This window comes from Dictyostelium purpureum, assembly GCF_000190715.1.
Source record: "Dictyostelium purpureum unplaced genomic scaffold DICPUscaffold_38, whole genome shotgun sequence".
In the NCBI taxonomy this organism is placed as follows: domain Eukaryota; phylum Evosea; class Eumycetozoa; order Dictyosteliales; family Dictyosteliaceae; genus Dictyostelium; species Dictyostelium purpureum.
Window position 1 is genome coordinate 31,065 of NW_003519375.1, and position 22,692 is coordinate 53,756.

The following is a 22,692-nucleotide window of genomic DNA, read 5'->3' on the forward strand; positions in this document are numbered from 1 at the left end:
TTTTATTTATTTTTAAAACTATGGAAAATGAGAAAACCTATATTAAAAAAAGTTAAAATTGAAATAATTAAACCTAAATTTATAGTCCTATTGTTTTTGGGTATTATTGTGTTGATTAGATTTGAATTTACAAAAATGATATTAGTTATTAAAAATAAATTTGAGAAATTTTCGGTTTTAAAAATTGAATTATTAGTATGAGGATGGAAATAGTAGTTGATAAAAGTGTAAATAATTTGTGTGAAAAAAATTGAAAATATATAAAAGTTTGGTGAATAAAGCATTGAGATCAATAAAATATTAAAAGAAAAACTTTTTAAGATAAATAGTAAATCCCAGTATTTGAATCTTGATCTATAATGATTTGAAAATTTTAAATGTTTGTGAATTACTAATTTGGGCTTTGATATTTCTGTTTTTGACAACGGGAATTTATATTTTATGAAAAATAAAATTGGCAGTATTATTAATGTTATTAATAATAAAATACAACTGATAATAAAAAGTGACCAATGGAGCTTTGACTTTAAAAATGGAACTGTTAAATCTATTGACAAAAATAACTGATCGTTTATGTTTTTTGGAATTATTAGCGAAAGGAGGCTGAACAAAAGTGGCTGCAATAACATTAAAAATAAATTCCAATATAAGCTGTTTGGTTTGAGATAATTTTTTTCATATTTCTTGTGGAGATATAAGTTGTATTTGACCGATACTGGCACCATTTTATAGATGGATGGTTTTGATTTTAAAAGATAGAATAAAGCCTTTGATGATATATTTGAGATGCCTACTAAATAAACAATTAAAATTGATACCAATGATACTATCGATTTTTCAAAATAGTTGGCTTTAATTGTGCAATAGTTATCGATAAAGTTAATCGACATTCTAAACAAAGGTATTAAATAAAGACCTTTATTTGAGAAAAATATAATTGAATATAACTGTAGCATTAAAACAATTACCCCAACCAAACTATTACGAATTGAATATTTGAATAGAGAGAAAATAAGACCCAGTATAACCAAGTAGAACAAATAAATTGAAATTAACCTTGGTTCATAATAACTACAACAGTGCAACCCATTTTTTGAGACACTTTCTGGATATAAATTAAAAAAATCTTCAAGACAAGCAGAACATAAATCGCCACTATTTAAATTTAGAAAGCATTGGTTACCCCCTGAACACATATCGACTGGACATTGATATACATTATATTCAAAACTATTTGGATCTTGATTTGATACCAAATAATACCCTTCAATAGTTGACAAAGAATTAAAGCATCTTAGTGTTGAGGGACATCGAGAACATACACCTCTTACTGAAACTTGGTCTGGTGGGCAAAATGAACAAAAGCCAGTTTCTTTATTATGCCTTTGATAGGATAGACACTTTGTTTTATTTCTTGTATTTGATAAACTTGATACATTTATATTTTGTACAAATACATCATAAGAAAAATAAGAAACATAATCGGGTGCATAAAAATCATAATTGAAAGAACCATATCCATTTTTAATAACTATTGAATCTAAAAAAACTATAACCTTGCTATTATTTGATAAAACTTGTGATATTTCTACATTTGCAAAATAATTAAAATCTGTAACTGCATTATTATAATCATCTTGCAATTCAATTCTTACTTTTGTAGTAGAAAACTCTGTGTTAAAATAATAGATTGAAATTTTTGAAGGAACTAATATAAAATAAAAATAAATAATTAATAAATTTATCTTTAAATAATAAATATTTTTTTTTTATAAATAAAACTCTACCTACCACTTGCCATTTTATTACCATAAATTGCTTTATTATTAATATAAGAACTATTATCAAAATATACTATCCAATAGTTAATTAAAACATCTGAAAAAAAAACAGCCCCATAATTTGCTTTATTTGAAATAAATAAATTTGATTCTAAATCTTGTAAATTTGATGTTTCAGCAAAGTAAACTATTCCACCCTTGGCTTTATTTGAATTATTTGAAAAATTACTATTCCTTATTGATATTAGAGAATAATCATACAGTTGGATAGTTCCTGTTACAAATTCATTATATTCAAAGACAGTATTTTGAAGAGCTATGATGGATTTATTGAAACCTTTTAAAAAACTACCATTTAAAAAGTTATTGTTATTGAAGAAACTGCATCCATCAAATAAAATTGAACCTCCATTAATATTGAATACATTACTATTGGCTTCTATACCATTGCCTCTCAAGAATGAGTTTTTGAATATTATAGTGGAGTTGTTAAATTCAAAAATTGATGGCTTTTGAACACTTTCAACAAAGGTATTTAATAATAGACCAAACTCTTCAAATTGAATATTTGAGTTATTTGAAACCATAATAGTATCTGGAATAATCTCTAATGAAGTTGAAAAAAATAAAATTGTAGCACTTGACTCTCCAAAGTAAAAGATATGGCCATTTGATATCATTGAATTTGTCTCTAATTGCAAACCATTACAAACAAATTGACTATTATTGAAAACCTGAATAAATTTGCCAAAATTTTTTGAAAAAATAAACTCTTCTAAATAAATATTACAGTTGTCTGCTATTAAAAATGTTTCGAATGAAGTAAAACTAACAGAGCTATTAGCTAAATATAGGTTGGATGGTCCTCGAGCTACAATAACCACACCTTCATTACTGTTACTATTTAAAATAGTTAGCGAGGAGGCCTCCATGGTTGAAGAAGTAATTGATATCATAGTATTTTGAAATGATGATGATTGAATAAGACTATTTGAAATATTTAACCAACTTGATTCGATATAAATAAATGGGGCACTACCTGAGCCACTTAAAAAAGATAATCTGCAATTGTCTAAATAAACTTTAGAATTATCGCAAGCATAAAAAAAGCTATTTCCATTGCTTGTAATAGAGTCGAATGTTGTATTATAAGCCATAAAACTTGAAGCTCCATTTAAGTCTATTATTTTATTGTTTTGTGAAAATAAATTTTGGATGGAACAATTTTGAAATATAATATTATTTGATACAGTTGTTGTGAGGATATTTGATGAATCGGTAATAAAACTTTCTACCAGGGTTAAATTTGAATTCAAATCTAAATAAAATAAAAAAGAGGTGGTCCCTAGAAGACTACCACCCATAATTTGACATTGGTCGCACTTGAAGTTTGAGGAGATGATTTTAAAAAGACTATCTAAATTTTGATGATTTATTATATTTGTATTTTTAAAGTTTATTTGAGCATTTGAAAAAATGAAACCTTTATGGTAATTAAACAGTGAGCTTTCTATACTAATAAAAGATTGTACTATATTGCTACTGTATACCATGTAAATTGGGAAACCTGGGAAACCATATATTAAATTACTAATCGTTACATTTGAAGATGAAGCTATTTGTATAAGTTCAAAATTTGAATATATATTGACACCTGGAAATTGAATTAAACTTAGACCATTTAAATAAAGTTGCGAATTTGACAAAACGAAATATTTATTTACAGAAACTCCATCAATTGTTGTATTGACCAAATGTATACTACTGCACTCTTTTGCATTTATAATATCTTGAGAAAATACAATATCACCGATTAAAAACTCTCTAGCTTCAACTCTGGAATTATTTGCCTGAATCAATCTTTGATAGGTTATGAAGCCTTTACCAAGTATGCTTGAATTATAAATATTTAAACTATTGTTGGGTTTTAAATCAAACAATAAAAAATCTTGGTTTGAACTATATGTAAGCATAACTGATGAAACAAATGAAACGTTAATGTATCCACTATTGAAATGGTATGTTGGATATTTAATTAAGGATTTTGAATATAATCCTGTGGTTTCCTGAATAGACCCGTTATTGGGCACAAAAAATATTTCTTCTTGGAAATGTATTGAATTTTCTGAAACCAATTGGCCTCCTTCAATATAATATATAATACCTTCTACAGTTGAATTGTTGTATATAATAATTGAATTTTTTGAATCGATAATATTTGCATACATAGCGTTACCATAAATAAAAGATTCTAAAAATTGAATTTTTGAATTTACAAACACTATCCTGGATTCTAAAATATATTGAAACGTAATATTTGATTGATTGAGTATTAAGCTACTATTATTTTCGACATTAAATAAAAAAAGATTATAATCGTAATATAATAGTGAAACATTATTAAAAATTAAACTTGAATTATTTATATTTATATTTAATTGAAATAAGGTTAAATTATTATTATTATTATAATAATTATTATAATTATTGTAATTATTGTTGTTGTTGAAATAAAATTCTTGAAAAATAAGGTTTTTATTGGAAATGTTTAATGTACAGTTAGAGCAATCATATTCTCCGGAACCAATAAAAAAGTTAATTATATTTGAGTTTATTACTGAATTTGTATAATTGATAGCTTTACAAATACTATAAAATGGAAACTCTATTGTTCCATTATTAATATCACTACCATTTTTATTAATATATATATTGTTTATATTATTATCTTTATAATTATTATTACTATTTATAATAAGCTGATTAGAAAAATATATATTAAAAACTATTAACAGGAAAAATATTATGAATATTCTTTTTCCCATTTATTATTAATAAATATAATCAATTTATTAATAATTTTATTAAAAAACTATGTCATGTGGGGTTGTGGTTTTAAAAAAATTAAATAAAATAAAAAAAAATTTTAAATTTTCGAAAATTTATAAAAAAAAAAAAAAAAAAAAAAAATTAATTTTAAAATATCTTTTTTAGTTTGGTTTTGGGACTTGGGGTTTTTCTAATCAACAAAATGTTTAATATTCTTTAATAATACATAAATACACAAATTTTAATTTTATTTTATATGTTTACAATCAATCAATCAATTTTTTATTTTATTTTTTATTTTTTTATTTTTTAGAATAATGATAATTTAGACTTTAAATTTGAACGTTTCCAAGCTGGTAAAGCTCCAAACTCATCTCTATTCATGTTGAAAATCTTTGTGAATTCTTCATCACTTAAATAGTTTTCTAAATTATTATGGTCGATATTTGCTGGTTTTGTTTTGAGTTCTTCGTATGTATAAACTTTCTTTGGAGCTGATGATTGACCTGCTGGTTTTTTAATTGCTGGTCTTGGTGGGGCAGATGGTGAATTGGCTGAGGTCATATTTGGTGATGGTGGTTGTGGCATTGGTCTTTTAATTGGTGAGGTACCTACAGAAATTGAAGTTGTGGATGGAGAAGGTTGTGGTTTTGGAGTTGCTGGTTGTGGTCTGGCTGGTGGGGGAGCGGTTTCTTGTTTAGCTGGTGAACTATCGCTATATTCTGATTTTCTGATGGTAAAGAGTTGTTTTTCAGCTTTTTCAAGCTCTTTCTTTAATTTAAGAATCTTAACTTGTTGTTCCATTTCATGTACTTTAAGACCAGTGAATGACATACCGGATGGATCAAATACTGGTTCATTATCTTCATCTTTACTATTAACACTTTTAGCAGCTTCTACTAAATGAGTGGTGGCATTTGATACACTCTTGGCAGCTTGAGCTAATTGTGAATTGGATTGACTGTTTAAGTCAGCTTTAGCTCTACTTGCAGTAACTAAACGAGCTGTAGCAGCAGCAACACCACGGGCTGAGGCAATAAGTGTTTCTTCTTCAACCTTTCCTTGGGTAGTATTGTTAGCACTAACTACAAGACCTTGTACTGAACCTGCAACTGATTGAGCAGCGGAAATTAAACCACGAGCCCATGTTGGATCTCTTCTATATACATTACCAGTTTTATTACCTACTTTACCGGCCATAACAAGTTCGTGTTGAACTGCAGTTGCGCATTGTACAAGGATACCTGTAGCAGAGGTGATAGCTCTTGCAGCTTCGAGAATAGCTTCATCAATACCTGCTTCATCGACACCTGATGCTAAACGGTTTTCTTCACGTTTCTTTTTAGCTCTTAATAATGATGCTGTGGCTTCTTCAATAATAGCAGCAGCAGCTTTGAGTTCTTTTTCTGCCATTTCTTCAAGATTTTCACCTGCAGCAAATAGTTTCTTGGCTCTTTCACCACCTGGTAAATCTTCAGCGGCACTTACAACATTATTAATTGATTCAACAACTTCTGATGAAACCTCTGAGAGTTTATTTTGTGCTTGAGTGTTTGTTGGATCATTACGTTGTTGTTTAGCAGCTTGTACTAATTTTAAGATTGTATTAGCAGCAGCTTTGGCTGATTCGGTGACATTTTGTTGAATAACGGCATCATCAGTAAGACGAGTTGAACCTTTAGAATTAGCTAAAAGACCTTTAACTGCAGCGACTGTTGCTTTGGAGGCTTCATTAATTTCTTCTGGATTACTATTACAACTTGAAACCAAATAAGCAATGGATTCTGCAAGATTTTTAGCACTATTGGCGACATCTTCGGCGGTGGCTGATGCATTAGCAGTAGCATTTGGTGTATCATAAGTAGCAAGTTGTCTACGAATTTCTGATGAGATATTTTCTAATTCTGAAATACCTTTGGTGGTTGTTGATGATTGTACCAAACTAGATAATGACTCAATAGAATCATCAAGATCTTTAGATGCTTTGTTTAATATGGTCTTGTTGGCATCACTTGGGTTCTTTTGAGTTGTTTTACTAGCGCTAATAGTTTGTTGGAGATTACTACTTACAGCTCTGGCTGAACTTAAAAGATTTTGTTGAGTTGCTGAATCTGATGTGAGTGCAGCACAAACTTTAGATGCATGCGATAATTTTTGATTAACTGATGCAATGGCTTTTGATGAGAAAGCAACATCTTCAATAGTTTTATTAGTTGAATCAACAAGTTGATGGTTTGCGTTTTTAAGTTCTTGTGAAAGTTTGGCAATTTCGGTTTGAATATCTTGAGCGGAATGGCCCTCAATATCAACATCAATTTGACCAGCAGCAGCAAATAATGAAGCAGCATCAAGATCTGTAGTAACATGATTGACTTCATTGAGAGCAGTTTCGATATCTCTATCACCAGTAGCACCAGCTTTAAGAGCGGAAATGAGATTGGCAATTTGGGTGGTGATATCTTTAAAGTTATTTGAAATCTTTTGTTGAAGTTGGTTATTTTTGTGATCAGCTGATGCTAATTTGGCATCACCAATAATATTTGATGTGGCATCAATAATACCCATAGTTGAATCGATTAATTTTTGTTTGGCGGCAGTATCGTTAGTAGCGGCAGCAGTTGAACGAGCAGTTTCGGCTAAACGTGGAATAATAGATGCGATTTTTAAAGATGATGAACCAATTTCTTCTGGTTTAGATTTGGCAGAGTTGGCTAATTGTGATACACCTAAGGCTAATGATTTGGCAATTTCGGTCATTTCATCACGATATTGTTGATAAGTCTTACCAGTTTGTTGATTGGCTGGTTTTTGAAGGTTTTCTTTTGATTTATTAATGATTTGAATAGATTCATCACAATCACGAGATTGCATAACACCACCTCTAACTGAAGTTAAAATATCAGCAATTGATTGTGAAGCATTGAAAGCTTGTTTACTGTCACAAACATCACCACTTTTAGCACTAATCATTAACTCTAACATATTATCGGCTAATTTCTTACTTAATAAAAGTTGAGTTTGTTTAATTTCTGGATTGGTAGTGAGTGAAGCTAATTGTTTGCTAATATTTACAATCTTTGGAAGAATGTTGGCTGTATCTTTAGCAGATTTACCAAGATTTGATGGATCGGCTTTTGGTGCAGCAAGGAAAGTTTTCATTGATGAAGCAAGCTCTCTTGAGATTTCAACTAATTCTTCTTGGCAAGCTTGTGCTGTCTTACCAGCTGGAGCTGTATTTTCTAAGAGACCAATAGCAGCGGCTAAAGTAGCAGAATCGAGATCGACAACAGCATTTTGAATAACTTCAATGGATTCATCGAGATCTTTTTGTTCTGGTTTCATACCATTAATAGCAGCTAAAAGACTTTGAACACCAGCTGAAACATTTTGGGCGGCACCACTGAATTGTTGGTGAACATTTGGATCTTTAGTACCACTACTAATATTTTTACTGATGGCCATGAATTGTGACATGTAATTAGCAGTTGATCTTGAAGCGTCAAGTAAAGCTTGTTCGGATTTATCAAGTGAATCTAAATCAATAGCAATTGAAGTTGAATGTGGATCATAACCTTCGGTTGCATTTAAGAGTTTATTGATTAATTCAGTGACCTCTTTCTTGATTGAACCAAGTTGTTCAACATTGTTTGGCTCTTGACCTGAAGCAACCAATTTGGCGGTGTTAACCATTTTACTTGTGGCATTTGTGATATTTTGAGAGATTAAGAGGATATCTTTTGATTTTTCTGGGTTGGTTTGAACTAAACCAGCAGAAATCTTTTTGGCGGCATTCATAAGATTTGGAACTGAAAGAGCAAGACTTTTAGCATCAATGGCAGCATTCTTCTTTTCTTGGTCGCTGAGTGGGCCAGATTTCTTGCAAGATTCAGCAAGGGAAGTTGAAGCATAATCAACCTTACCAGCTAAAGTTTTAATTGAGTCTGGATGACCCTCAGCTGATGTTAAAGATGCCTTGGTATATTCAACAACATCTTTAAGAGCTTCTGATGCATTCTTGCATTGGGTACCCATTTTTTCAGAGTTGCCTTTGGATTGAACTACTTGACTGGTTGAATCAGCTAAACTTCTTGCAGCTTGTGAGAGACCTTCTAAAGCATGTGGACGACTACCTGATGATTCGCTTGAGTTTAATGATAAAATAGCTTGTTTAACCATTTCGATAGCATCAGCAATTTCAGCTTGACCTGGGACTGATGATTGAATATTATAAATTAAGGTTTTAGCAATATTTGAAATGGCTTGTTGTGATTGATTAAGTTCATTTTCACCTTCACCTGGTCTTGAAGCAGCAAATCTTGAAGCTTGTAATAATTTAATTGATTCCAAACCTAATAATTGACCACCTTTAACAACTTCGATAGCAAGTGTTTTATTTTGAATAGTTCCAGTGCAAACATTAAGACTATCAACTAAAATTGTGAATGTACTTGAGGTAGTTTTGGCTGAAGTACCAAGGGCAGATGGGTTGCTTCTGGCATTGGCAGCAACTTGTGAAACAGCTCCAATCAAAGCTTTGCATGATGAAATGGCTTTTTCAGAGTTTGTACCGCCTTCACCACCTAAATTAACTGGTGGATTATTGATACGTTTGGTATCATTTTTAATGGCTTCAATGGCATCGTCTAATTCTTTACCACCTGGTTCACCACCTTTACTGGTAGTTAACAAGTTGGCTAAGGCTTCAGCAATAGCTTTAACACTTGATTGAAGAGCACTTTCTAATGATGAATCACCTGGGTTGGATGTAACAGCACGAGCACAACTGACAAGATTGGTTGACTCAGTGGTAATTTGTTTAGCAGCGCCTAAAACGGCTTTTTGAACTGATCTATTTTGAGTGGTGAAACAAACTGATTTGGCAGCATTGGTAACTTGTGAAACTGAACTGGCTAAATTCTTTGAAGTTTCACCTAATTTTTCTGGTTCTTTTTTGTATTGTAATAAAACTTGTTTGGCACTTGAACCTAAGGCTCTTGCAGCAACATTTAATAACTCGAGAGCATTTTCACGAGTTTGACCTGGGATTTGTTGAATAAGACCAGATTGAACTTGAAGAGCAGAGCTTTCCATATCAGCTTCAAGGGCTTGAACTTGATCAAGAGCATCATCAAAATCTTGTTGACCTACAGCAGAGGTGAGATCACCAAGTGAGTCTAAAAGAGCTTTGATTGCATCAGCGGCAATATTTGATGAGTTTGAAACCTCACTCTTTGAATTACTGTCAGTGACGTGTGGAACTGAACCTTTGGCAGTGGCAACTACTTGATAAGCTAATGGAGCGGAAGCTCTTGCAACATCAATAAGTTGATTTTGAGCATTCATATCATTTGGATTCTTTTGACTATTAGTAATTGCATTTAATAAATTATTAATTGGAGCGTTTGCATTGATAATTGATAATAAAAGTTTGTTGGCTTCTTGATCTGGAACATGGTTTTGAAGCATGGCTTGTCTACATGAATTCATAAGACCTTGGGTGGCAGCACAAGCTAATTTAGCATTGGTACGAAGAGCTTGGAATGCAGACTCTTTACCAGCATCACCAACTAATTGTTTGACAGCAGTAGCAACTCTCTTTGAAGCCTCTTGGAGTTTAGCAAATAAAACCTTATCTTCTGGATTATCAGCAGATTCTTGTGCAACTTCGGTAAGATTTCTAACTGCTTCAGCAACAGCCTTGCTACATTGAATAAGACGATCACGAACAGCTGGATCTTCAGCTTTAAGTGCAGCTCTACGAGCACCTGCAATTAATTGGCCCATAGCTTCTTCAATAAGTTTTGATGATGCAATGATATTATCAGATTTGCCTTGTGAACCTAAAAGTTGGGCAGCAGCTGAAAGAATAGTTTTAGCAGCATTTGTAAATTCGAGATCATCGGCTGATTTTGGTTGGGCTAAATCAGCAGATTGTAAAAGATTACCAAAAGCATCAGTAATGTTTTTAGCAGCATTACGAAGTTTTTCAAGAGTAGCTGCATCTAATTGAGCAGCTTTAGCGGCACTTAAAAGATAAGTATTGGTATCTTGGGCAGTTTTAGCGGCAGTGTTAAATTGTTGTCTACAATTTGGATCTAAAATTGTGGCAGCTAAAGCTTGAGCGACAGCTGAGGCATGGATACCAGCTTTACTTGTCTCTTCAATAGCCATATTTAATTGTTGTTTTCTAATTGGATCATTAACATTGGCAATAGCAATTTGTGATTGATTAACAAGATCTTGGGTGGCAATGGCAATAGCTTTACCGGCTTCTAATAAAAGTTTTAATGTACCTGGATCAGTAATAACACCATTACAAGCACCATCCAAATATGCAGTCATTAATTTTAATTGATCAGCAGCTTGTTGAATAAGATTACGAGCATTTTCATCTTCTGGATTGGCTGAGAGATCTTTGGTGGCTTTTAAGAGTTTACTAATTGATTCGGCAACTGCTTTAGCACCATCGAAAAGTGGCATTTCACCATCTGGATCTTCGCCGCTAGCAATTGAAGCAGCACGAGCAGCATGAACTAATTGATCGATTGTAAGGGCTACATCACGAGCGTTTGAATCCATTTGACTTTTATCTAAACCATTTGGATTATTAAGGTTACCAAGAAGTTTACCTGCAGCAGCAGCAACTGCTTTAGCATGAATAGCTAATTGTTGACGCCATTGAGCTGGTGTAAGAGCACTCTTTTGACCAATGACGCTATTTGGATCCAATTGCATTTCATTTAAGAGATTGGCAACAGCAGCACTAGCACTATCAACATTGGTAACTTTGACTGATAATGGTCCACCTAAACCACCTCTATAACCCATAGCTTGACCTGGTGATGAATATTGACCTTCACGACCACCAGAACCATCAAAACCGCTTAATGAAGATGATGTAGTTGCTTGTGAAACTTGACCACGAATTCTACCAACACTTTCAACGTTGGCAATATCATTTTCATTCTCCTCGATGACTGTACCAGTATCCTTTCTTTTCTTCATAAGAATTTCAATGTAACCACTTAATAATTGAGAAATAGCTTCACCTTCAGTTGTCATAACACTAACGTAATCATCTTCGTAATCACCAAAATCTAAAGTGAATGATTGTGGGGAAGCAGCCCAACGTCTTAAATGGTTTAAGGGATATTCGTGCTCGACTTCTTTAGTTTCTGCATCCAAACGTAAAATCGAATCTCTAGTAATACCTAATAATTTTGGTACTGGTTTCTTTTGACCCTTGACTCTTTCCTATTTATAAATAAAGAAAAATGTTAATAAAATAATTTTTAAATAATTTTTTTTTTTTGAAAAAATAATTACTTTAGTTTGGAAAAAGGTAATACCATAGGTCTTTAAAGATCTACATAATTGAACATATCTAAATTTACTATTTGATTCTGACATACCAGTTAACTTTCTAAATTCTTTATAAATATCTTTTTCGGCTTCTTTTTTCTTGTGGAATGATGGTGGTAAATATTCTTTAATCTTTAAGTAACCTGGTTTATGAAGATTTGGGTTGTGATTACCTAATTGAACTTGGCATTGAAGTGCTGCAAATTGAATGGCCTCATCATATGAACATGGATGTGAACCACTAACAATAGCATCTCTGGATTGAACGTAAACTAAATGGAGTTGAATTGGATCGTCTCTATTGACATTAAAATCATCAACAAAGAATTTCTTTTTAAGTAATAAAATTGCATCATCGCTAACACCTTGTTCGTGAAGTGGTTGTGAATGGGTTAACCATTCTCCTTCTTTGGTTTCATTTTGTAATGAGAATTCTTCATAATTTTTAATACCAATTCTTTTACCTATAATTTCTAAAATTTCTGCTACGGTCAAACTATCATCTACTAATAAAGTTTTAACAGTTTCATCCATTAAACGAACTTTTAATGGTCTGTGTTTCTTTTTATAGTCTAATTCATCCTATTAAAAGAGAAAAAAAAAAAATTAGTATTAATTTTAAAAAATATAATATTAATATTTTTTGCACACAAACATTTATCTTTAAATCGTAAAATTGTAAAGTTTTTTCCATCTTTAACCATCTTGATGGTCTTTTACCTTCGATACCTGGCTGGAAGAGACCATGATCATCACCTGATGTTTCATTAATCTTTTCACGTACTTGTGCACAAACTTCTGCTACTGTTTGTGTTGGTGAAAACTTCATAGCCTTTACTTGCTTATCTCTTACAATTTGAATCTTTAATGTAAGTGACATTTTATTATTATTATATTCTTATCGGATAAAAGTTTTGTTTGGTGTTGTTGTTGTTGTTTTTGTTGTTTGTGTGAATTTTACAAGGAGTTGATAAGGGAGGGTGTGATTTTATTTATATGTATAAAAAAACAAAATAGTTAAATAGGGGAATATGATTACAAAATAACTATTATTATTATTTAAAATAAATAATTTATAAATTTACAAAAAAAAAATACTACTGTAGTATTATTATATTATTTTAACAAAAAAAATTAAAATATTTTATATAAAGCGAGAAAAAAAAAAACAAAATAAAATTGAACTTATTTCTTTAAATTATTGATTGATTGATTGATTGATTGTTTTAATTTGAAATAATTCCAACAGTTCTGTTTGTTTTTATCTTTTTTATTTATCTAAAAATTAATTCTATATTTTTTATTTTAAAAAAAAAAAAATAATTATTCTATTTAAATGAGAAAATTTTTGATTAGTAAGAAATCTGTGCACACTGTTTTTAAAATTTTAAAATTAAAAAATAAAAAAAAAAAGAAAAAAAATTTTAAAAAAAAAAAATTTATAAAAAAATGGAAATCCACTTTGTATAACCGTTTTATTATTTTTTAAAAAAAATATGAAAAAAAAGATAAAAATAACATACATATAAACATAAAAACCATATAAATAATTGTTAAGTATTTAAAATAAAGTTTTTTTTTTTTTTTTTTTCTATTCTCTTTTCAAACTCTATTTTTAAAAAAAAACAAAATAAAAATAAAATAAAAAATATTAAAAAAAATACAAATAAAAAAAACCAAAAAGAATTTGTGGTCTATTAACACACAATTATATAATTATTATTTTTTTTTTTTTAATAATATTCATAATAATGATACTTTTTGATTGTTTTTTTTGGTGGGTGTTTTTATAAAGGGGTGTTTATTTAACAAAGTTTTTTTTTTTATTAAATTTAATTTGACCAAATTGTTCTGTGTGCCCTTAGAGATAATTATAGATTTAAATCTTGATTCTGATTTAATTAATAAATATATATGTATAATAAATAAATATATTTATTATATAAGGTGAAATAAAGAAAAAATTGGTAGTAAACAAACAAAACCAATAATTGTGTGTGGTGTGTCAATATGATGTATATCCACCCTTTTCTTTTTTTTTAAAAAATTTCTCTATTTTTTAAGTTTGACGATAAATAATTATTTTCTTTATTTTTGATGATGTTAATTATTTACTATATTTATTTTTATTTGTATCTATTGTATTATAAATTTATTGATGATTTTTAAAAAAAAAAAAAAAATAAAAAAAATAAAAATTTGGTTGATCAAAAATGAAAAATAATATAATTTAAATTTATCAAATAAAAGATATAAGTGATTTAAATAAAATTTAAATTTGATTAATCATCAAAAAAATATTTATATTGGTTTTTTATAACAATGCAAAAAAAACAAAAAAAAAAAAAAACAAAAAACAAAACAGAATAAAAAAAACAAAAATAAAAATTTTATGCGCATATGCCATTTGTTTAATTAAAAAAAATGTGGAATAGTATTAAATAAGCAAAACAAAACAAAGTAAACAAAACATAGTTTAAATTTACCTTAAATGTATAATGATACAAAAATAAATAAATAAATAAATAAATAATTGTTAAAATGATATATAAAATATTTTTAAATTTTTTTTTTTTTAAATTTTTCAAAAAAAAAAAAAATAAAAAAAAAATAAAAAATTATTTTAAAATTTTTTTTTTTAAAAATAAAAAATAAAAAAAAATTATTTGAAAAATACCAACCCAAAATAATTTGATGGTTAATTGTTTTTCATATGTGTGTAAAATTTAAACCATGATTAAAAATTTAAAAATTTAAAAATAAATAAATGGATAAATAAATAAAATAAAATAAAATAAATAAAGGAAAAAAAAGATTAAAAAAGATTATTTAATAAATATGTTATTTGTTTTTGTTTTGTTTTGTTTTTATTTTTTTTTTTATTTTTTATTTTTTTTTTTTGTAAAATCTTAAAAAAGTAATTTGCAGTTTTTTACCAAAATATTTTGATTGATTTTTTTTAAAAAATGTTTATTATAATGAATCCAAATTTGAAAAGTTTTCATATTCCTCAGAATCTTGGTCATCGTCATTATCATAAAAATAGTTGTTTTTGTGATTTTCTTCATCATTACAAAAATAATCGTTTAGATTATCTACTCCACTAATAAAATTTATTAATTAGATTTTTTTTTTTTTAAATAAAAATTTTAATTGATACAAACCTATTTTTTTTTGTTATACCCCCATCGGGTAATAAAAAGTCCAATTCTAAATCCATTATTGTTTTGTAAATTCCACTTACGGTCAACACATTGTTACTAGTATTGTTTTTTAAAATAATTCCTAAAAATAACTCTACCATCCTTTCTAGGGTTAAAACAGAGTCTTGTTTGAATTGAGTTTTATGTTCATACTTCTTTAGTATATCTTTTAAAATCTTTTCTATTTTATGAATATCTATTAGTGAGTTTTCTTTTGTATTAATTGTGGAGTTGCTTTGTTTTTCATTATCCATTTATATACATTTATAACTATTTTCAAAATTTAAAATTAAAAAAAAAAAAAAATTTTGAAAAAAATAAAATTTTTTTTTTTTAAAAATAATTTTTTTTTTTCATTTTATTATAATAAAACATATGTATATATGATTATATTCATTACTGTAAGTATTGAAAATTAGTTATTTGTAAAGATTTAACCTATAAAATCAATATTTGTTTGCTATAGTTTTAACTTTTTGAAAAAATATCGCACCCCAACTATTTAAATACATTTTTTTTCTATTTTTTTTATTTTTTTATTTAAAAGAATTCACAAAAAATAGGGGGTGTCGGGTTAACCCTATATTTACATTTTTTTATCATTGTAATGGTATAACAATAATGTTATTATTATAATTAAAAAAAAAAATAAAAAAAAATAAAATAAATAATTAAATAATCCTCGCTACTAAAAAACAATTTATTTACTTTATGCAATAATATTGCTGGCAATGTATTAAATTTGTAAAATATAATATCAATAAATAATAATATAATAAAATTAAATTTTTATTTTATTTTTTTGTAATATAATTTTTTTTTTTTTTCTTTATTTTATTTCCTATTTTTATTTTATTAAAATTATTAAATAAACTAATTATTTAATAAACTAAAAAATGAAAATTTTATATTTTTTAGTTATTTTATTTTTATTTAATATCTTAAAAATTCAAGCACACTCTTTTATGAGTTGTGTGAATTGGGATTTTGGATCAAAGTCATGTCAAGCATATCCTAGAAATTATAAATTTCATGTAGATCAAGGTGATGGATTCTTGTTCCAAAGGGGTAAATTCACCAAACCACATCCAACCGAACTTGGACAAGCATGTGGTCCTGTTCAAAGAAGAACAAATCCAATTTCATTACAATACTCTCAAAAATACCCAATGGGCCAATTCCAACCAGGTCAGACTATCTGTCCACAATGGCCTGCTAGAAATCATGCTAATCAACTTAGAGCTGGTACCGTTAGTTTCTATCTTTCTAATAAAATGTCTAGCTCTGATGTATGTATTCAAATAGCTATATTAATTTAAAATAGATTATATACTAATAAATATTTTATTTTTATATAAACTAAAAGATGGTTGATAATGACCAAAGTGTATTTTTTAACAATCCAGTTCATTCTAGTGCATTTGGTAATTGTTCAAAATATTATGAAAATACTAATAATTCAACATGTACATCATGTTTCAAATTACCAAACAACGTTCAAAGTGGTTTATATGTTTTACAGTTCTTTTGGGAATTCAATCCAAAAGAGTATTATTTAACTTGTGCCGATATTATTATTGGCGGAGCAAATGCTGCATATAGCCAAAACTATCAACAACAATCATACCCACAACAACAACAACACCAATCATACCCACAACAACAACAACACCAATCATATCCACAACAACAACAACATCAATCATATCCACAACAACAGCCACATCAATCATATCCACAACAACATCAGCAATCCCCACAACAAGTACCAAGAGAACATATTAACGATGCTAGGGAATATAATTCACAAAGAGTTCAAGAAGAAAGAATAACTCAACAAAGACTTGACCAAGAAAGAGAACAAGAATATAAAAAGAGAGAACCTGAGGTCGATCTTGTCTCCAAATTAAATCAAACTCCATTGGGTATGAACATTCAATATATCGTTAATAAAGGTGTTTTAGAAAAAGAATTCATTGATATTAGTAAAGGTGTAAAAACTTCAAAAGCTGTTAACCATTATGAAACCCAACCAATTCCAGGCGAAGCTCTTTTCTTCAAGTGTTCATCAGGTACCAATTGTATTAGTGGCAAAGGAAAGCAAACTATCAACTTAAAAGTAAACTCATATAAGAGTATTTTGGAAGATACAGATGTTAGTTTATTAATTGCTAATGATAAATATGTTAGAAGTACTTCACTATCTCGTTATGTCCAAAACTATGTTGATGGCCAATCTGCTATGATTAGAATTCCACTTTCAGAATTTGGTGCTCATGACTTTATGGCAGTTGCAATCACTGGTTATGATGAGTTAAATGATGACTATATTGAAGTAGAATCAATTTCAGTTTCAAATTAAATTATTAATAAACAAAAAAAAAATAAAGTTTTTAAATTTAAAATAAAGTTTTTTAATTGTCTTTATCTTTTAAAAATGGATATTTAAACAAATAATTTTTAAAACAATTTAATTTTATTTAATTTTTTATTATTACTATCACAATTTTTTAAAATGGAGTTTTAATTTTTATTTTTTGATAGTTTATCCAAGGCACCCAAGATTGTAGCGATTGACCAAGCTTGAGAGTCACAACTATCTCTGCAATAGTGACCATCACGATTTGTAAGTTCTGGTAGAGATGAACGAGGTGAGGTTTGGATGTGATTCTTGTGGTTTACTAAAAGTCCTTCAATTAAATGGTTTTTAGTTGAGATGTTTGGATAATGTTTGAATTGAATGATACTTTCTAAGAAGAATCCATAAACCCAAACCCACTCTGGACCATTGTGGTAGTTGAAACCTTTTGATGTTGGTTTGTAGCCAGAGTCAGCAGCGTTATCATAGTTACCATGGTAAGATGGATCATTTGGATCAAGGGTTTTCATACCAAGTGGACCTGCTAAATGTGATCTAACTACATCTATACATTTACTTGCATGCTGATTATCGAAAAGTTGTGGGGCAAATGACATTGCAACGCAAAGATTTGGTCTAAATTGATAGTCTTGGTATATGTTTGCGCTTCCAACTACATCTTTATAAATATATCTACGATGAACATAGCTTGTATTGATGGTGTATTGTTTATCTTCATTACTTGATGGTATGTAGTAGAATTTTTCGAAATTGGCTTGAATAAGTTTTGACCATTGATCATAGGTAAAGCTAGTAACTTTTGATTTATCAGACTCGTCAGCCAAATCAACACCACCAAATTTAAATTTACCAGAGCTATAAAGTGAGGATAACCAGCTAACAGTTGAGTAAAGCATAGCAGTAATTTCAATTGGAGCACCGTCACGTGGAGTAGCTGGTTCGCCATAGTTGTTTGCTTTGGTTGATTCACCCATCTTATCCATCCATGTTCCGCAGTTTGAACGATTTCCACCATAAAGGAAACCATTCTTTCTATTGAGATCAATATCAATGTTGAAGCCTTCATCTCTCATACGGTCATCAATTTCTCTACCAGCATTTGGTTCTCTAAAGTGAATACCAGAGGCATGTGCTTGTAAAATCTCTTGAATGATTTCGGATACTGTGCTGTATGGTGAAACATATTCTGGTGGTGAGAATAAACGATATACTTTGGTTTGAAGGAATTGTTCTTTTTCTTTTTCGCTTGGTAAACAATTATAGGTATCTTGAATGGCTCTAAGGTACCACCATACACTATCTCTAGAATTGAATCTTGGTTTTGTACCGCAATCTAGAAGATTTGGAATTAAACCAAATCTAAGACATGCACCAAAGCCGACAATGATGTTAATTGCTTCTTGATAACGACCAGTTACTAAAAGAATACCACGTAAAGAAATAAAAGTATCTCTGCCCCATGATCTCATATATCCTGTGGCGAAATGAGGGAATCCAGCAGCTAATGAAGCTTCACGATCTTGAACACCTTCAAGTACATTTGGATTGCTGATGAGTGGAGTCGATACACCAAAGAATTGAATAGTGGTAACGGCGAGTTTATGTACAAACCAGTTTGCATTTTGGATGAATGATGGCATTAACGAAATAGATTTATCGACAGAGGCACGATAAGCAGTGATGATAATTTGATAGAAATACATTGGAACCAAATTTCTTGGGAGACGTTTCAAATGAACAAAACAATAGTTTAGCCAATCTTTAACAGACGAAAGATTTGGTCTTTGATTAAGACGACCTGAAATATAGTCCAAAGCCCAATTTCCTTTTCTTAAATTTTCGCAAAGTGGGTGACCCAAATCATTATATTGATGAATATTCTTCAAAACTGATACAAAGCCTGAAAGGCCACAGAATGGTAATTCCCCAATATTATCAAGATGATATGCACCATGACCTGTAACTGACTTCTCTTCTTCGTTAATTCTGTATAATAAAACGTTCATATCAATTAAATTGATATTTTCAAATGTTTTATTTAATTTGTTTTGGTCACCGATATATGATTCTATTCTCTTTATTGATTCAACACAATCTTTTGGGAGTTCACCTCTAAAAATTAAAATTGAACCCTTTGGGAAATATTTTAGTCTAAAAATAAATTAAAATAAATTAGTATTATAAATTATTAAAACTATTTTAGTTGTTAATTGGCTATACTTACTTTAATACTACACCGACATCATGATTTAAATCTCGCAAATGGCACATTTGATTTAAAACTTTAGTAGAATAGAGAATTTCGCAATCGACATTAAAACCTTTTAATAAGTCTTTGCTTTCAAATGGTTGATTGTTATTATGTACATTTGTAATTCTTGCACCAAAAATAAGTTCTGTAATTTTACTTGGAATAATGATTTCATGGTCTTCATAGTTATTATTTTGATCACTGGAGAATGCTGAATGGGATAGGCAGAATATTGATTGGTTTAGTGATGGCGAATATCTTTGAATAAATAATAGGTTGCCGTCTTGATGAATATGAGTTTCACTGTAGTCATTGACCGAGAGCTCCAAGTGAAGTTTGTTTAATAGTGTACGAACTGGGAGTATACCAGATGATAGGTTTAAGTTTGGGTTATAAAGACGAGTTTCATTAACTAAATCAATAGTTTTTGGGAAAATTTCGTCATATCCTCTTGTTGATCCAATAGCACTGACTGTCATAGTAACGATTGCAGCGTTTGGTAAAGTGTCATAAACAGTTCTCTTTTGGTATGGTGTTTCATTATCATGGGTACAATCCATGAATAGGGCTGGTGGTAATGTTGGTTTTAATGGTTTAGTGTTATAGCTTTGAGAGGTACTTGGATATTTTGAATGATATTCGCAGTCATGAACACTTCCTATTGGTGAGCCACCATAACGATAGACTACACGACTAAATTCTGAAGGGTCATGGCATTGCATAGCTTCACGAATTAATGAATTGATACCCAACTTCTTTACGAAAATATCGTCAATTTCTTCACTACCGGTAAAAAGCTCACAGGTTACATAGATATCAGGTCTAACTTCCCTAGCGGCATCTAAAAGATATTGAGCTAAATGAATTGGTGTACTATGGCAATTGTCTATTCTAATTGCATGGAAAATACGAGCCATTTTTTGGGTGTAGGTTTTCATGTGTTCCCAAAGCCATGGATTGTCTGATGGTGAGTTACCATAACGCATTTTGACGCAATCACCCCAGATAATAACATCTCTACGAAGGTAGGCACGCGATTCACTACTTGCAAAATCAATAGTTGGGTTATGATTAAAAATCCAACCATTGTTAGCTAATGGAATTTCACGAATTGAACCATTTGGTTCACGGAATTGAATAAATGTAAAGTAGCTATTTAATAATGGTTTTGATGAACTAATTACACCTAGTCTTGGACCATGTGAACTGATTCTTTCATATTTAATTCTTTCTGTAATGTTTTTGATGATGGCTTCGACATCATGGTCATATTCACGATACAATTGAAGATTAACAATCTTGAGGATATCTTCATACTTTTGGATTTGTTCTTCTGGTGTTAGTGGACCGAAAGATGGAGATGAATCTAAAATCTTGTAGGTGTAGTCTAAATTTATATGAAGTGAATAACGATCATAGGATGGTGCTCTAATGGTTCCATTTTTTGAGATATTTTTAATCATTTCTTGCTTTTCGCTTGTTGGATTGTTGATGATATTCTTGAGGAAAGATGGTGAAAATGTTGATCCAGATGATGGGACAGCTTCTCTGACTCTATTTGATGAATGATATGTATTTTTAAATATTTCTACTTCCTTTTCAATATTTAGCACATAATATTCCCAAAGTTTTAATGGAGCAATAACTTTATCATTGATTTCTTTGACCAACTTTTCCAATGCTTCAACTGATTCTATTTCTTTACCATAAAGACTTTTACCAAAGCCGCAAAGAGTTTGATCTAAAAGAACAGCGGCCTTTAAATGTGGTGAATTGTCAGTGTTATAACCAGCCTCTGGGTGTTCATTGAGCCACTTGCTATTATGGGCTGTATGGTTCCAAACCAAATCTATCATACCCAATACATTGTGTTCTTTTTCGGCCCTATCAATAAATTGTGAGAGCTGTTGAAGTTTCTCTTGTTCAGTTGGTTTTTCTGGTTCGAAAATTTTAGATGAGATTGATTGTTGGTCATAAATACTATATGAGCTACCAGAGGCGCCAATTTCTTGAACTGGGGTATAGTGAATCATATTATATCCTAATTTTGATGCCATTGAAATATGCTTTTCCCAATCTTTTAATGGACCCATACATTTGGTTAAAAATGTTTCTAAAATAATACCATCACTTGGCAATTTAAAGTCGTTGATTTTTAAAACTGGATTGATTTGGAATGTTCCTAGCTCGCCCCTCTTTGTTTTTCCTTCTTCAACATCTTCCCATTCAACATAATAGTCAAAGCACCCATATTTTTCAATTTTTTGTTCAAAAATTAAATCATTATTACCACTATATGGATTAACTGGTCTATAAATAAATTAAACTATTAGTATATTTATTAAAAAATAAAATAAAGTAATTTTAAAAAAAAACTTACCCTTTATGAAAAACAGAATATTTCTCACGTTGAAATTGTTCATTTAATGATGGATAATTTGTATAGATGATTGGATTTAATGATGCAACTTCAAGACCTGCTGGAATTATAATTCTAAGAGTTCCTAAATGATCTAATATTAAACCTTTTGCTTTAAATGGTGGCTCTGCTCCATTTCCACTTAATGTAATAGTATATACTTTATTGTTATTATAATTATTATTATTGTTTTCTTTGTTTTCGTTGTTTTTATTTATTAATGAATCTTTGATTTTAATTTTTTCACTAAAAGAGTCCAAAATTTTTTTATACTCCTCTCCACTATTACTGGATTCTGAATTATTATTTGAAATCATCATAGACTATACAATAATTATTTTTTTTATTTTTTTTTATTTTTTTTAAATTTTTTTATTATTAATAGTTTTTAATATAAAATAAGTAATGTTAATATTTTTTTTAAATATATATATTGAATATGTTGTAAAAAAAATGATGATTTAATT

The 22,692-nt window shown here is 29.4% G+C and overlaps 5 protein-coding genes across 5 annotated transcripts; 1 reads left to right on the forward strand and 4 right to left on the reverse strand.

Moving 5' to 3' along the window:
• Positions 1–18: 18 nt before the first annotated feature.
• On the reverse strand, positions 19–3,754 carry DICPUDRAFT_148963 (uncharacterized protein; the record flags this gene model as incomplete). The annotated part of the gene is made up of 4 exons (XM_003285073.1): positions 19–37; positions 628–947; positions 969–1,708; positions 1,792–3,754. 4 exons carry the CDS (start codon positions 3,752–3,754, stop codon positions 19–21), a joined length of 3,042 nt encoding a protein of 1,013 aa, XP_003285121.1.
• A 1,165-nt stretch (positions 3,755–4,919) lies between these two features.
• TalB (actin binding protein) lies at positions 4,920–12,852 on the reverse strand (the record flags this gene model as incomplete). Its single annotated transcript, XM_003285074.1, has 3 exons — positions 4,920–11,864; positions 11,937–12,554; positions 12,628–12,852. 3 exons carry the CDS (start codon positions 12,850–12,852, stop codon positions 4,920–4,922), a joined length of 7,788 nt encoding a protein of 2,595 aa, XP_003285122.1.
• Positions 12,853–14,945: 2,093 nt separating this feature from the next.
• On the reverse strand, positions 14,946–15,429 carry DICPUDRAFT_148965 (uncharacterized protein; the record flags this gene model as incomplete). Its single annotated transcript, XM_003285075.1, has 2 exons — positions 14,946–15,075; positions 15,137–15,429. The coding sequence occupies 2 exons, from the start codon at positions 15,427–15,429 to the stop codon at positions 14,946–14,948; spliced, it is 423 nt and encodes a 140-aa protein (XP_003285123.1).
• Positions 15,430–16,032: 603 nt separating this feature from the next.
• DICPUDRAFT_45887 (uncharacterized protein) lies at positions 16,033–17,601 on the forward strand. The gene is made up of 2 exons (XM_003285049.1): positions 16,033–16,464; positions 16,542–17,601. The coding sequence occupies exons 1-2, from the start codon at positions 16,072–16,074 to the stop codon at positions 17,535–17,537; spliced, it is 1,389 nt and encodes a 462-aa protein (XP_003285097.1). The 5' UTR covers positions 16,033–16,071; the 3' UTR covers positions 17,538–17,601.
• DICPUDRAFT_45888 (uncharacterized protein) lies at positions 17,602–22,545 on the reverse strand (the record flags this gene model as incomplete). The annotated part of the gene is made up of 3 exons (XM_003285076.1): positions 17,602–19,706; positions 19,780–22,116; positions 22,187–22,545. The coding sequence occupies 3 exons, from the start codon at positions 22,543–22,545 to the stop codon at positions 17,699–17,701; spliced, it is 4,704 nt and encodes a 1,567-aa protein (XP_003285124.1). The 3' UTR covers positions 17,602–17,698.
• Positions 22,546–22,692: the final 147 nt, after the last annotated feature.

Bases quoted from the DNA above. Each gene is read 5' to 3' on its own strand.
- DICPUDRAFT_45887 (XM_003285049.1), top strand. From the start codon at position 16,072: ATGAAAATTTTATATTTTTTAGTTATTTTATTTTTATTTAATATCTTA. The intron at 16,465-16,541 runs GTATGTATTCAA...ATAAACTAAAAG, and splicing joins ATAAAATGTCTAGCTCTGAT to ATGGTTGATAATGACCAAAG.